Source organism: Cardiocondyla obscurior, linkage group LG01 (genome assembly GCF_019399895.1).
Source record: "Cardiocondyla obscurior isolate alpha-2009 linkage group LG01, Cobs3.1, whole genome shotgun sequence".
Lineage (NCBI taxonomy): Eukaryota > Metazoa > Arthropoda > Insecta > Hymenoptera > Formicidae > Cardiocondyla > Cardiocondyla obscurior.
In genome coordinates, this window is record NC_091864.1 from 11,300,348 (window position 1) to 11,314,918 (window position 14,571).

At 34.7% G+C, this 14,571-nt stretch overlaps 3 protein-coding genes across 10 annotated transcripts in view; 2 read left to right on the forward strand and 1 right to left on the reverse strand.

Annotated features, from left to right (window-relative positions):
- Window positions 1–14,571, reverse strand: part of LOC139101816 (uncharacterized protein DDB_G0280205-like) — a 59,608-nt gene that overhangs the window by 42,449 nt on the left and 2,588 nt on the right. The gene's annotated exons all lie outside the window — the stretch shown is intronic.
- Window positions 429–6,493, forward strand: LOC139101753 (uncharacterized). Its single transcript, XM_070655156.1, has 7 exons — window positions 429–509; window positions 1,277–1,422; window positions 2,993–3,112; window positions 3,191–3,485; window positions 3,581–3,816; window positions 5,817–5,957; window positions 6,259–6,493. Exons 2-7 carry the CDS (start codon window positions 1,315–1,317, stop codon window positions 6,355–6,357), a joined length of 999 nt encoding a protein of 332 aa, XP_070511257.1. The 5' UTR covers window positions 429–509; window positions 1,277–1,314; the 3' UTR covers window positions 6,358–6,493.
- Window positions 8,443–14,548, forward strand: LOC139101737 (uncharacterized). 4 transcript variants are annotated; one of them, XM_070655132.1, is made up of 4 exons: window positions 8,443–8,916; window positions 12,947–13,546; window positions 13,633–13,944; window positions 14,049–14,548. In XM_070655132.1, exons 2-4 carry the CDS (start codon window positions 12,947–12,949, stop codon window positions 14,133–14,135), a joined length of 999 nt encoding a protein of 332 aa, XP_070511233.1. In that variant the 5' UTR covers window positions 8,443–8,916; the 3' UTR covers window positions 14,136–14,548. The 4 variants fall into 4 exon arrangements, with proteins under 4 accessions (XP_070511233.1, XP_070511243.1, XP_070511224.1 ...); XM_070655142.1 differs by lacking the exon at window positions 8,443–8,916 and adding an exon at window positions 8,962–9,447; XM_070655123.1 differs by lacking the exon at window positions 8,443–8,916 and adding an exon at window positions 10,531–12,345.

Below are 14,571 nucleotides of genomic sequence, written 5' to 3' on the forward strand. Positions count from 1 at the left end.
CATGCGTGAAGCGTGACGGGGATTGATCACTAAATTATATTTTTTTTTAATTATTATAACAAAGGAATTCTGAAGGTAAAGTTTCCCAATTGGCACATTAAATTTAATGTGTTAAATAATAATTGTGTCAAAAAGCTTTTTTTTTACGTGGGATTTCTTCATCATCGGGTATTTCCTAAATTTGCGACCGTCTGATTTAATAGTTCACGAGCTGAAATATTGGCGGGCAACATACACGAAGGAGGGTGTTTTATTGGCAAGTGCCGTAGATGATGTTGGTTGCTGAGCGAGTTTCGCGAATGAAGTGAATTGGAGGGCGCCCCACCTGCGGGAGGCGAGGCTCACGATTCTCGATTCTTGAAGGGGCACACATGCTCGCCTTCGTTTCCCCTTCGGCTCCGTAAGACATCGGGACCTCCTTCACCGTGGTCCTCAAACGAGCCTCGCACTCCGCCAGGTACACAACTCACGCATTCGCTCGCTTGTACGCACCCGTCACACCGGCGCCCGTAAGTCCACGCAATCCCGTCACATACGTTTTGCTTCGATCGCCACGTGACTGACTCTCCTCGTCTAAAGAAATCTCATTGATTTCTTCTGTTTGGAAAGAGAGTCTGTCACATTTGTTAAGTTAACAGAATTAACTACGTGTGAAGTGTCATTGTTGTTTACGCATATATCTATTTCTTTTTTTTTTTTCTTTTTTTTAATGTGTACCTTTTGTTGCGGATTTAAACGATTACATCAGCTAATTAATCCGCGTTCTTATAAATTACAGTGAATTATTTAATCAATTATTTAACATGTGTAATTTGACAGCGAAATTGAAAGCTGCTTATTACTAACAAACTAATCATTTTGCTTTTTAAAAGTGTAAGGTATTACTTGTCAACTCTTTTATGTTTATAGTGCTTTATAACGGTTGGTTAATTGACAGCTGCTTATTATCGAACGTCCTTTAACTGCTTCAAATCAGTTTTAAACCAAATAAATATCGAATAAAAGTTGAAAATTTACTCGAATGCGTCATATTAATATAATAAAAGCCGCTCGTAATTTTATTTATTTTATTGACTACGTAGAACAGTTATTATCATCAAACGTTGACCGTGTGAGAGGTCGAATCGCGATATAACTAAAACACATTTTTTTTTTTTTTAATGCTTCCAAGTTCGGTCGGACACCCTTTCACTTGAACATTCGAGATACACTTTCAATTTTATCGCTACCGGGAATCCTGCTGCCTTGTCAGACAGCCTTCTTTTTATTCACGCAGACTAAGTCGCGACTGATCGACCAAGTGAAGAAGACACAATGCGGGTTTCGTGTGCGTTTTGCGGACTGTTTTTGGCCGTCGCCATTGTCAATTGCAATCCAGTCGAAAAGAAGGAGACGGAGGACGAGCTCAGCCCGTTGAACGAGGTAAGTTTTTCGATCTAATAATTTTTCTTCTTTAAAGTGACAAAATTATCGACGATACATTATTATGCATTCAGATGTTAAATGTTTTCTCATTTCTAGTTGTATGTATGTCCAAGAAAGTTATCGGAGGGACGACTTCGAAAATGTTATTTAGAAAGTAAGAGAACGAAATGAAAGAAGATCTGCGGTCACGCACTTTGCTTTAAAGAAGTGACTCGAACAATGAAATACTTGCAGGGAACTTGTTGTCAATCTCTTGTATCAAAAGTAGGCGACTTTAGAGGAGTCTTGAGAAACGTTGACGAAACGTAAACGTGTTTTCGATACGTTTCACTCTGAAATGCAAACCAACCAAGAATTCGACAACTGCGTTACGCGAGACGGTTGCGTCCTTCCTTTCCCTGCTAAGCGCAACACATCGATTAAATGTGTTATATACCTTCACTCGGCCTAGAATCAACACCTCGAAACACATTAATCGGAGACACAAAAAGACACGTTTGGTATTTGGTAACGAGAGAGTGAAAGCAAGCATCGCAGAAGTTATCCGTTCGATAACTTTGCGTTAACCGATTAGGAAGTATGTAATCGTGATAGGAGAAGTATCTAGGTCAACACCGAATCTCGTAACTTACATAATTGTTTATCTTATATGTATATTAATTCAAGGGAAAGTATATTCTTCACTTTTATTTATGTTCCGACTTTCTTTTTTTTTTTTTTTTTTTTCTAAATACTCAATTTAACTTGAGATAAAAAATTTGTACTTGTGTAGTATTGTTTAACCTGAACAAATTGAGATAGATTAAAGAAAGATATTCAGTGGTAAGAAAAATAGCAAAAGAAGATAATTGAGTTTGCGTTACGTTAACTAATTGTGATACGGTAAACGAGAGGGGGAAAAAAAAATGAAAGAAAAAGAAGACAAAGGATAAGGGGTAGGCGAGAAAGAGAGGAACATGATCTTGGAAAACGAGTCAAGAGTGAAAGTAGCCGACGCTTATCCGTACGACTTTGAACACACTAGAGACGGATGCACGTTTGTAATAAAATTTCTTTGAAACGTCGTACACGCATCAGTCAAGGAACAACGTTATATCGTTATCATTATTCGCGATCACGCGTCAATGTAATCGCGGTGTGATTCCGCTCGGGCAATACTCGTAACACAGCCTCGTTCTTCTAAAACGAAAGCAACATTGCATAATGGGGTTGCATGTGCGAAATTACAGCTTAAAAAAAAAAGAAAAAAGGAAAAAAAAAAAAAACATTACATCGCGCAAAGCTATTGTAATAATTTTTCTACCAATTATTGTAGGCGGATACATTTCGCGCGTAAATTTATGACGCAGACGGTTCCGACAGTACTGATGTAACGAAATAGATTGCACTTGATAAATACAGCGCGATTTTTGTAAAATTCAGATTAGAAAATCTCGTCTTGTAATAAATTAATTTCGTTATTAACTTCTCTTTTTTTTTTTAATTATGAATTTTAGCTTTAATGTTACATTGTACTATTTCTTTCAATGTACCGTTTTGACAAAATTGAATTTTGTTACTTGCATAGGTATACGTAATTGAAGCTGATGATGCGGCGGCGGCCGATGGTGAAAGGGGCGATAGGGACAAAAGAAAAATTGGCATCAAACTTGGCGTATCGAACGGCATCATTAACTTTGTCTTTGACGTAAGAATAAATCCTAAATATAATATAGACTTAATCGACAAATATATTTTTTTTTAACGAACGTATATATTTTTGTAGAAAGTGGATTCCTTCATAGACTCAAAAACAAAGGCGCTCGCGGTTCTTGACGAGTCTAACAAGGCGAAGAACGTAGTTTTTGGTATCAACAATAAGCAATCGGCTACGACAGAGTTCCTCAATCAGTTACTATCGCAAAAAATTCAAGCTGCGACGGGCAGCATTGGGCCTATTATAAATAGTGCTACGACATTCCTGACAGGTGCTTCGGGTGGTATCTCGAAGGCTTTGGTCTCGAAGATCGCACCATTGAGCTCGCTAGCCGGTGGTCTTTCCGGCGGCTCGGGCGGTACAGGTGCGTGAGATTGAGAACAATTTTCTAATTGGTAAAATCTTTAAAAATTATATATGTATATATATTATTTCGTTCGTATGTACGATAACAATCAGATGGTACTGGAGGAGCCTCAGGTTCAGCCATCATCGGCAACCTCTTGACTCAGAAGATCGGCTCTTTGTCGAGTCTGAGCCAAAGTAGCGGCGGTTTAGGCAGCCTAAGCGGCGGTTTAGGAGGTTTAAGCGGCGGCAGCAGCGGTAACACCGGAACCGAGAACACCGGAAGTACTGGAGCCGGCGCGACTGCCGGCGCTGGAATCAATCTTGGAGCTTTCGCCAATCTGGCAGGGGTAGGATCACAATGAGTTCGCTTTTTACCTATACCTGTGCTAAATTACGAATTTCTTTTTTATACTCCGAAGTCCCGTACATGTCGCCTGTTTTGTGTCTGACACGTATAATGCAAGCTGTCTCTGCTGGAATATGTATCTTCGTAAGAAAACGGTGTATTACTTTCAAATATGTCGACAGATAACACGACGGCTTTCTTAGAAGTTGCTCGATGAACAACGTTTACTTAACAAACTCAGACGAGGGTGTTTGTGACTGTTGCTTATAAGATTACCCGCCATTTGCAATTATAAAACAGTTAATTACAGCGCTATAAGATAAGGGAAATTAATTCTTGGTAACCGCATGTTTTTTTTCAGTTTATTTTTTCTTTTTTTTTTTTTTAACGCTGTTTCACGTTTTTATTATATATTACCATATCATATGGTTGCATTCTTTGTTTATCAAGGCTTTTGTATTTATTTATTTAATTGCGTGCATTGCTTGATTTTTTATTTTAGTAGAAAAATGTGAAACATTTAATAAAGTTACTGTCTGGTGAAGCTTTAATTCCTTTGTGATAACTAGCACTGTGTTGCAATAGTGAAACATATTAATCTGCTATTGTATCTACTTCGACACCTTTCTCTTGCGCCTTGAAATACTACCATTACGAATAACGTAACTAAATACAATAAAGAACTCGCTTCGCTAGTCCTATCGACACGCTTCGTTAAACCTTCGGCTAATCCAATGCTGCTGATCTCCCCTTTAACCTCGGGAGGCGCTTTACGAGAGCAAGGCCTTCCGACAAATCATACGTACCATTAAAACAAGTATTGTACATAAACAGTACGATTATACGCCACCACATGATGCGTATTAAGCGGCTTAAAGGCGGGCGGGATAAAGCGGGATGCTGATGGGATACGGAAAAGGGGAAACGTTTGACTGCGGACTTTAGCGGCCGTGGACCAGCGATCAGCGGCGCTCGCGAGAAGAAAATCTCTTTGGCGGAAAAAAAAAATGCAAGACAGACAACGTACGAACGTTAAACGCAGAAAATGGGACGGACGACCAACGGATTTCTATTTTCAACGGGATATGCGGACGCTCCATGTAACACGGATTGTGAATTTCTGTTTCCAGCTGGGCTGATAATCGGCAGAACCTCCTTTCTCTCTAGAAGTCCTCCTCTCTCATAAAAAGCCCGTATTTTACGAATTCGAATAAATAAATCTGGAAAGAGGGAAAGAGAAAAGAAAAAAAAAAAAGAAAAAAAAACTTCAGGAAACGGAAATCTCGCTGACGAATCAACCTTTTCAAACGAACGGGGGAGGCTGCGCTATATTTAATATAAATTATAGAAGGTCTAGCGACGTCGAATAATTGGCCACCGTGACAACTGTAAATAATTTATGAACGTAACGTAGGAGCAAGAAAGACGAAAGTAAACTCATGGGCCACCTGCTATGTGTAAATGATGTAAATAGTGCACTCAGATGCTCCATGACGTAAAAAAGATTGATATAAAAAAAATGATTATGTGATAATGTTGATGTCAAATAAATTTACAATTATATTTTTGTCTACCACATACGGCAAATTGTAAATCATGAAATTTCCAATGCATCCTTTCCTGAATATCCTTGTTATACATATTTATAGAATTTATTCATACACACATCTACTCTGATCTCTTAATCTTACTCTTTTTTTAGTGATTAAAAATGAATAATTAACAACTTCCTGTAGTTAAAGAGAATTTTTTTTACTGCTGTCTCTTGAAATATCGTTTTGCATAAATGTCTTTTTTGTATAAATAATATATAATCTTAAAGAATTTTATTTTACTTTTATCTAAACTTTTATTTTTTATCTAATGGGATGTTGTTGCTTTCTTTTTAAATTAAAAAAAATTATAATTGCACAAATAGATCATATATTTCTGAATAATAATAAATAAAAATATATGCATAGAATAGAAAAGCAGCAAAAATGTGATTGTCTGTGTTTGCAGAAAAGGACTATTAGTACTACTACAGAGGAGGCACCCGTGTTCGATAGGAATAGGGTATCCTTGGATATACCATCGTCCGCATTCGGCACCGGCTTTACCCTAGTAACTAACGTTAGCAAAGTCCTCAACAGCGTAATCCTAGTAAGTACAACACACCTTAAAACAATGCATACTAAAAGAACCCACCGTGATTAGCTAACAATTATTTTCCGCTAACGTGTAGACATAATTACATATTCCTGTTCCGTTATTATGATGCAATATTTTTCTAGCGATTTTATCAATTAACACGTTCAAATTGCCTTTCACTGATTTTGTTACGTTTGCTAAAAAAAAAAAAAAAATAATAAAAAATAAAAAAAGAGAGAAAGAGAAAGCCAGAAATAATTTCTGTACTTTTGCCAAACATGATTATTAATTTTCAATGTTTTATATTTTTTAGAACTCAGCCCGTCGAACGCAAACGTTGCTAGAAATTTTCAAGCCATTCTTCCGCGGTACGTTTGCCATAAAGGGTCTACCATCGGATAATCCAAAATAGAAAATTCTAATTTTTTTTATAACACTTGCTCTGCTACATATTGATTGCTCAATGATCGCTGTTTCATGTTAAGAAACATTCTATGAGTTCTAATTACATTTTTGGGTAAATAATGTTGATTAGAACTTGTGAAAGCTGTTCCAAAGTTCTATTAACCGTAGAACGTCTTAGATTCGAGATTTAGATAAGATTGTAAGAAGCGAAAATTTGCGAAGCTTGCTTCGCTGTTGTTGTTAGATAATTATTACTTACGGCGTCAAATTTTTGCTCATATTTTATCTGCCATCTTTTTGAATATGTTATGTGTTTTATTAATTTAAAATAACTCGAAAAATTGATGTCGTAAGTTGGATACGCTTTTAATGACAAAGTATGTATGTTAATATAAATATTTAGGTAAACAATATATAGAAAAATTAATTAGCATATTACAGATGTGATAAAATAAGAGACAGAGACCCGAGTGGAAATTGATTCTAATCGTTACCTAATAATTAGCTAGCCAATTCGTGGCTTATCTCGTGGCTGTCTAGCAAATCTGTCCAGCTCTGAGCCAGAAATGTAACACTCAAAACGTACTAAGTACTAGATAATTATTACTAGCTAATAACGAGCTAGAAAAGCTAGATATCTAACCGTTTTTCGCCGCGTACTAGTCTACTGCGTGTCCTGACTGTGACTAGACGACCGACACTAGACAGATTTTGTTTCTTTTTTTTTTTTTAATGACAACTTAATTTTTTGAAGACAGTCACTGAATAATAAATACTTTTTTATAATTTATGGCTAGTACTAAGCTGATCACTAGTTAAGAAATATATTTAATCTGCGCGATCTAACAACTAGCTGCAAAATCAGATTACCTAGATGAATTTCCACTCGGAGAAAGAGCGACAATCAAACCGACTCACATCTCATAAAACAAATTTCGTTTGATTCTACACGTATTTTATAATTATTTTTAAAGAATTATAAAAAAAAGATTATAGGATATTTCTTGGTTATTAGTTTGTAGCTTAATATTGCCATAATAATTTATATAAATATTATTACGTAATTTATTTACTTAATAATATTACCTGGGAGTGTATAATTTCGAAACTAAGTGGCAATTTTTTATTTATTCATTCTTGTTCATTATGCAATATGCACAAATAAAAGGATCGCATAAAAATTTCACATTAATAGTGTGTATTGCACGGTATTACTTAATAATTTATAGACGATCGCGCGTATTATACGAGATCAAGTGGTCAAAGTACCACATCTAGTAACAACTCGACCATGTAACCATTCACATAACGAGGACATCTGAAGCAGATGTAACGCTTTGCAATACGTGCATTCCTTGTATACGTTAAGCAATAGTGATAATGCTACAAAGGAAATAAAGAGTTTATTTCCTTAAAATTTTTTAATTAAACCGAAGTGTTAAAATTGAAATTTTATTTATGTTATATTTTATTATTGTGATGTAGTGAAAGGTTAAATATATGCAAATAAAATAAGATTTGAAAAATCTTAATTTAACAACTATTTTATTTTTGATTTTACTTTATTACGTAAAATTTTTGTATTTTTATATGTTTTAATAAATTGTTAATTGCTGTAATTCGAATTTATTTAAAGTATATTCTTGTTTTTTTTATTTTTTTTTTTTAAATAAAAGAAAAGTTAAATTGCATTTTGATTCTTAGTGGCTCATGCATACGCATTGTATGTGACGACACCAAAAGGCAAGAGTTTTACGTAATTCCTAGATCAGCGACCTGTTGCACGATTATCTTTTTGACGAGCAAATTAATGAGGAATCATAGTGCGAAGATAAATTGCGATGTTCAAAGTTTGTGAAAAATTGTGACATGTGTCGTAGTAAAAAGGAACGTCGGTAAAAAAAAAAGTTCAAGGATTTTAACAAACAAATGACGATAGTGGCGTATAAATAACTCATGTAATTTAAATAAATAATCAACGTAACATGTACGCAATTTGCGTGACGCGTAATACACATAATTAACCTACGTACATACGTTAAATATTTTTTTTCACGTTTATTACATTTTAGTTTTTCTAAAAATAACGGTCAGTCAAATATGAAACTAATCAAGAATTAGGAAATTTCTTTGGAATATTAATTTCTTGCAGCAACTCGTAAGATTCTGACATAATGTTATTTGCATCTCATGCATAAGTATTATTTTAAATAATATTTAAAAAAAATACAACGCAGCGAAAAATCTTTATGGTATCTTATTTATGCAACAGCGGAACCGTCGTCATCGAGTTTCGTCAATTTGTTCCGTTTAAACGGAAAATACGTAAGACGTGTGTTAAAAATGTTGACGACTTTCGAGGCCGATTCGAGGTATCGAGAGTCGGAGAGAACTCATCTCATCGTTAGTAGTGCTGGTTCCGCCGTCCGACAAGATGTACATACTTGTTTCATCTCATCTACTACTCGTAGCGTAAATGACACAAGGAAACGTGTAACAATATATCAGTGTGATTTAATAATACTGCAGAATATATAACATTTTTCTAAGGCAACATCTATTAAAGGTAAGAGATTAACATCCTATAGACATACTATTTTTCTTTTTTTTTTTTTTTTCCTTTGTTATTCTATTGTAATTGTAAATTTAAAAACAACATTTTTATTTTGTACGACTAATACTTTTCTAAGAAAAATTTCCGCAATATAATCGTTCCTTTGTACCAAAAATTGTGTAATCAAAATTAGCTGTCTGAGTTGTAATTTATTATTATGACATCAAAGAATGTCGAATTTTTTTTTTTACTTCTTTATACCTGTTTTCAAACGGAAATATTGCTTCATATTTGTAAAATAAATTTAATAAGATACACGATTGTGATAAAACAGATTGTCTAATATACTTATCACGCAACATATAAGAACCGCCTTTGCGTGAAACGAATTGCACGTGTGTTCCTTTTTCTTTCCTCTTTTTTATATTTTGCGTCTGTGAGCGATACGAAATACAAGAAACGTAAGTAACCAGTTAACGATTGACGTCGTCACGTTCATACCTCTGCAGTTTGCTCTCAAGAAAAAGTAAAAAACCAAAAAATGTAAGTTTAAAATATATTAAGATTTAATTTTAAATTGCAATTATATGCAAATATATTTTTAAGCAGAATCTTTTTATCATCTCGTATGTATAAGATATTCCAAAATCTTATCATCTGCTAATTATGCTCATCAATAAAATACAATTATAAGTTAATGAACGTTCGGTCAAGGCCAAGTTTTTGTAGAGAGGTCTTTAACACATAGGAGTAGTTTACACGCCACTACGACTTACAATGTTGCGATTAATCAAGATATATACGGTGTTTTCACACATCTTATCTACGCATAATTAGTTGTTCTAATTAACTGTAATGACTTATCTTATGGAGATGCCTTTTTCTGCTGAGGTCAGTGACTCGCTACATGCTTTATCTACCAAGTTGAAATTCATTACTTTGTGACTCTCAAGATATGTTCCGGATAATTAGAAAAAAAAATTTTTTACCTTACAAATAACTCTTTGTATTTTTATTGCTAATAATTTTACAGTAAACTTAACTTCAAGCTTTGCCTTGTTTCGCGTCAGATAAAAATAGACAGCAAAATGAAGAAGAGACATGCACAGGCACGCAAAGTGATAAATACGTATTGACATAAGTAAACATATATTAAGAAAATACCAATCGTTTGTTATATAAGGCACAGGTCGTTTATGAAAAAAGTGTACATTGCGTAGGCATGAGAAATTTCATCTATGTGTTTGCAAACCGAATTTTTTGTCAAATTAAATAAATTCTTAATGAAAAAATCTGATAATCAGGTAGAAGAATTTTTTAACAATATTTTTAATTTTGTCTGCTAACTATAATATTTTCTGTAATTTTTAAAATATTCTTTCTTCATAGCACGTAAAGAAAATTTTACATGTAAATTTATTATCGTTATTATTAACCCTTGTATAATATTATAATTTACTGAAGCAGAGCAAAAATAGTTATCAGCTCGAAAAAATTTATAATATTTACATGCACACTATTCGCAACAAGTTCAATAATTTGCAGTAGCCTCGTAATCAGAGCGTGTCACAAAAATTTACTGAATTTTATAAACAAAAAGCCAGTTTAGCTATACAAAAATAATTCTATTTCTACAAAAATTAAATTCTATTTCTACACTGTATCGAAAGATATTAAATTATTCAACAGCTTTAATTTCTTAATTTTCCAATTGTTAAAATGCAACTTTGAATGTGAAAGTATGGAAAGTTAACTTACCTAATATTTGATAATTAACGCTTGGGAAAGAAATTGTTAGGGAACAAATTATATCACGACAATGATGCGTTCCTTATCCAATACTTCGCTTAAATTCCTGCTTTTACAATAAAAAATGCATGGGGCACGTATAACGGAACCAATCTCGATTACGTGTGTGATTACGAAGAGTGAAAGTGAAAGATGGAAGTCGTTTCGCGCTGTAGTCCACGTGGACCTGAACCTCGGGCAGGTTTTCGAAGGCAAGGACGGCTAAGTACCGCGATTGCCGATCTCCGGAAAGGATGGCGAAGTCAATAATTATTTATTGTGACAACTACGTGTCCTAATATCGTGTGACTGTGATAAAAAAAAGGGGGAGGGAGAAGAATGTGTATACGCCTATCAATTATTCTATATCAAACGGAAATAAAAAGTTAAAATAACGACAAATCAGTGTTAGTGTGCAGTGTCAATTCCACAGTTTACGTTTTTAATATTAATTATAAATATTATAATAAATTAAATAGTTCTTTTTAAAGTGCCTTGATAATCAGTTTTAAAATACTAATGGTTCCTTGCAGACAAGAATCGTGATTTTTTTTTAGTTTCTTACACGCGCAATGAAAATCGTCGAATGCAAAGAAGGTGAAATTTGTTACATCTAAAAATAGTATGGAGCTCGTTAAAACTCGATTGTGCTCAATAAGGCGGCTGACCGTGCGCGATTTAAAGTGATCCACTTAAATTGTTTCACGTACGCCCGCATTTTCGCAACCGATAGAAATCTTTGCGCGATATATTATAGGTACTTCATGGAAGTAGAAAGTCTTACGACTTTACGTGAGTCTGCGCGCGTCGTGTGGCACTTCGAGACACCTCGGTGCAATCGCTTAAGAAAACCGCGACGTATTAATCATCATAAACTCCCGATTGATATTTTTCAATATCTAAGTCGTTACTAATGAATTAAACATTATATAATCGCAAGACACTCCGCATGAGTAATTTTTTTTTTTTTTTACATATTTCCACGCGAGTGTATCACGTCTCTTGAAACGTAAAATAATTAATAAATTCTTGCGAGTGTAGCGCGCTCGAGAGAATTTCTTCGCGAGGTGAAACGCTACGGAAGGTCTAAACTTTTGGACGTTGGTAAATCGGATATTCATCGGGCCTCATCGTTTCGCCATGCGCGCAATAAGGTTCACCATTAATTCGGTACGCGTGTTATGAGTTCGCGTCACGTACTGCGAGGCAGTCGAAATGGATCGTCGAAAATGTACGAACGATTCTCGCGGAAGCGTGCTGCTGGTATCGGCCCGATAGTCAAGGCTCGATCAACGACGGGAGCTATTAACTAGCGACAGTCATGCACCGCGACCACGGTGTTAAATCGAAGGGAAACAATTTTCCGAACGATCGTGCGTGAAGGAGCGGTAGAAACTACGTTTTGTGGTCGCGAATCGCGAGTGACGCACGGACTGTCCAGCGGAAAAGGTTTCGGAATCTAGACTCTCTTGCGCAAAAGTTGAAAATTAATATATATTCTTTCGTAAAGCATTCCGAGGCAGTCAGCTTGTAAGTGGTCAAAGAAGTTAAAATGCCGAATGATTTGAATAAGTTTTGAAGAGATGTACGTGCGTTCAAAGAGGAAAAATATTTTAAAACATGCGCGTGGATTTGAAAGCCATTACTATCAATGTAAGTCACCAGGTATAAATGTATGTATTTTTTTTTTCTTTTACGTAAAAATATGAATTTTAATTTAAAGAGTTATTTAATAAATTTAATTACAAGCGGTCAGAAAAAAAAACTAATAAATAAAATATTTTAAATTTGCACGACAAATTTTAAATTAGCTAAAATATGTTTCTTAAATATTATAAGTTACGTGAATGATTTAATGAAAGATGGATTCTAACAATTATAAGCGTTTTGCGTTTCCTTCCTTATAACTATGCATATGTAAGTTCAACGACAAATTTTCCGTTGTGGTTTTACTTCGGTGAATACTTTCCTTATTTCACTAAATGATGACAGTCGATTTACGTAATAACTGCTGATTCTTTTCGTGCTTCACAGTCATCGTTCAACTCTCACAACGTCAGTTTCTTTGGTTTCATGAAGTGCAGTATTAAACGAGCTCCATGTCAGTTATATCATTCGTTATAGATAATATACGAAATATTTAATTCTTTTTTTTTTTTTAACATAAACATTTATCAAATAATTATTAATATAATTATTAAATATAAGTAACTTGAAATGTGTGTATTTTTGCAAATATTTTCTTTTTTTACAGATGTACATATCAGTCAATTGCTTTGCAGCCAGTTGGCTGCTCCTTTGCCTGGCCGTTCCATTTTACACCAGAGCCGAAAAGCCAGATTGGATTACTTACGAAATCGACGTTCCTGTACATCAGTTTCGACCAATACAATCAAAAACAATTTCTACGAAAGAACAGTTTCGAATTAATACGCCAAAATCTTCACAGTACAACGTACATCACTCCAAGTCGAGTTTAGCGCATCCTACAAAAAATCGTCATCCCCAAAACAACGTGAAATTAAATGCCGCAAGATTTATGCCAGAATATCAGCTAGAAGAAGCGTACAGGCCGCACTCACAATATGTTAAAAATCGAGAGACTGAGGAAGAAAACGCTACGCGATTGAAACGTAAAGAGCTCCGAGATAGAAACGAAGAAATAATGAAAAAAATGAACTTACTAGACAAAGTACTGTCCGAGGACACCGACGAGAACGACGTCGAGAGGAACACGGTTGAAGATGAAATTGTCGCCGAAATGAAGATGTCCGAGGAGACGAAAAGAGTCGTCAGGCAAGTTCGCAAGCGTCGGCCGGGATTCTTTTGGACCCTAGCGAGACTCACTTTCGAGGTAAGAACGTTCATTTTTCCCCATCGAGTTTCAAAGAAAGAAAGTGGAGGCCCTCCTACGATCGCTGATGCTCATTTCCATTTCAGACGTTCAACGACACACGGTCGGCAATTAAACAAATAAGTAGCTTCATTAATCAGACTATCGAACCGGAAACGACCACTCGACGATCAGCTAGCAGCAATTCGCTAACGATCGCTAATACGACAACAATCGCACCAGCCAGTGAACAAAATAACACGTCCAGCGACGTGGGAGGTGTTAACGCAACGATGACAACCACGACAACCACGGAGGCACCTTTCAGATTCACGACAACAAATTTGCAAAATTTAGTCTTACGAAATCTGCGCGGTTTAGTGAGGCTTTTCAATATCGAATGGCAGGATGCCTTGAACGTAAGTATATTACATCAACTTCGCTCATTATTTTGCTCTAAATCTATCGCATTAAAAATATTGTTTCATAATTTTATTGTAATGTTAATAAATTGATCTTTCAGCAATCAGAAATAACCGTAAGGGAATTTCAAAAGAATCTCGGCAATCAAGTGGGCAGCTATCTGCAGGATAACCCAAACGCTTTCTAAACGTATCGAAAACAACAGGGAAGAATTTAATAAATTGTGAATATCATAATCAACAAGTTCCGAATCGTATACACAATGTAGTGATTCATGTTTAACAAAATATCTTTTGATCAGAGATTTGTCAATTTTTAAAAAAACGGTATTAACATTTTTAACGTCTACGTTTGATTAAATATTATTTTATATAATAATCTAACTTTTTAAGTAAAAGATTAGTCCTACGTTAAAATATTTATTTTTACAAAAAATTTGTTGTACTTTTAATTGAAGACGCATTTATTAGATATAATACTTAGATAACATACATATTTCTTTATTTCTTTGTTGTTATTTAAATTAAATGATTCTTTTATAAATTAATGAAAAAATGTGCCACTAATGTTAATGTTACAATAATGACAAAGTTCCTGTTACACTCGGATTTACTATTTTCAAG

Excerpts from the sequence above, each read along its gene's own strand:
- LOC139101737 (XM_070655123.1), top strand. The coding sequence starts at position 12,313 with ATGCGCGTGGATTTGAAAGCCATTACTATCAAT. Across the intron at positions 12,346-12,946 it reads TGAAAGCCATTACTATCAAT|ATGTACATATCAGTCAATTG; the intron begins GTAAGTCACCAG and ends CTTTTTTTACAG. Across the intron at positions 13,945-14,048 it reads AATGGCAGGATGCCTTGAAC|CAATCAGAAATAACCGTAAG; the intron begins GTAAGTATATTA and ends TTGATCTTTCAG.
- LOC139101753 (XM_070655156.1), top strand. The coding sequence starts at position 1,315 with ATGCGGGTTTCGTGTGCGTTTTGCGGACTGTTTTTGGCCGTCGCCATT. Across the intron at positions 1,423-2,992 it reads AGCTCAGCCCGTTGAACGAG|GTATACGTAATTGAAGCTGA; the intron begins GTAAGTTTTTCG and ends TTACTTGCATAG. Across the intron at positions 3,486-3,580 it reads CGGCGGCTCGGGCGGTACAG|ATGGTACTGGAGGAGCCTCA; the intron begins GTGCGTGAGATT and ends GATAACAATCAG.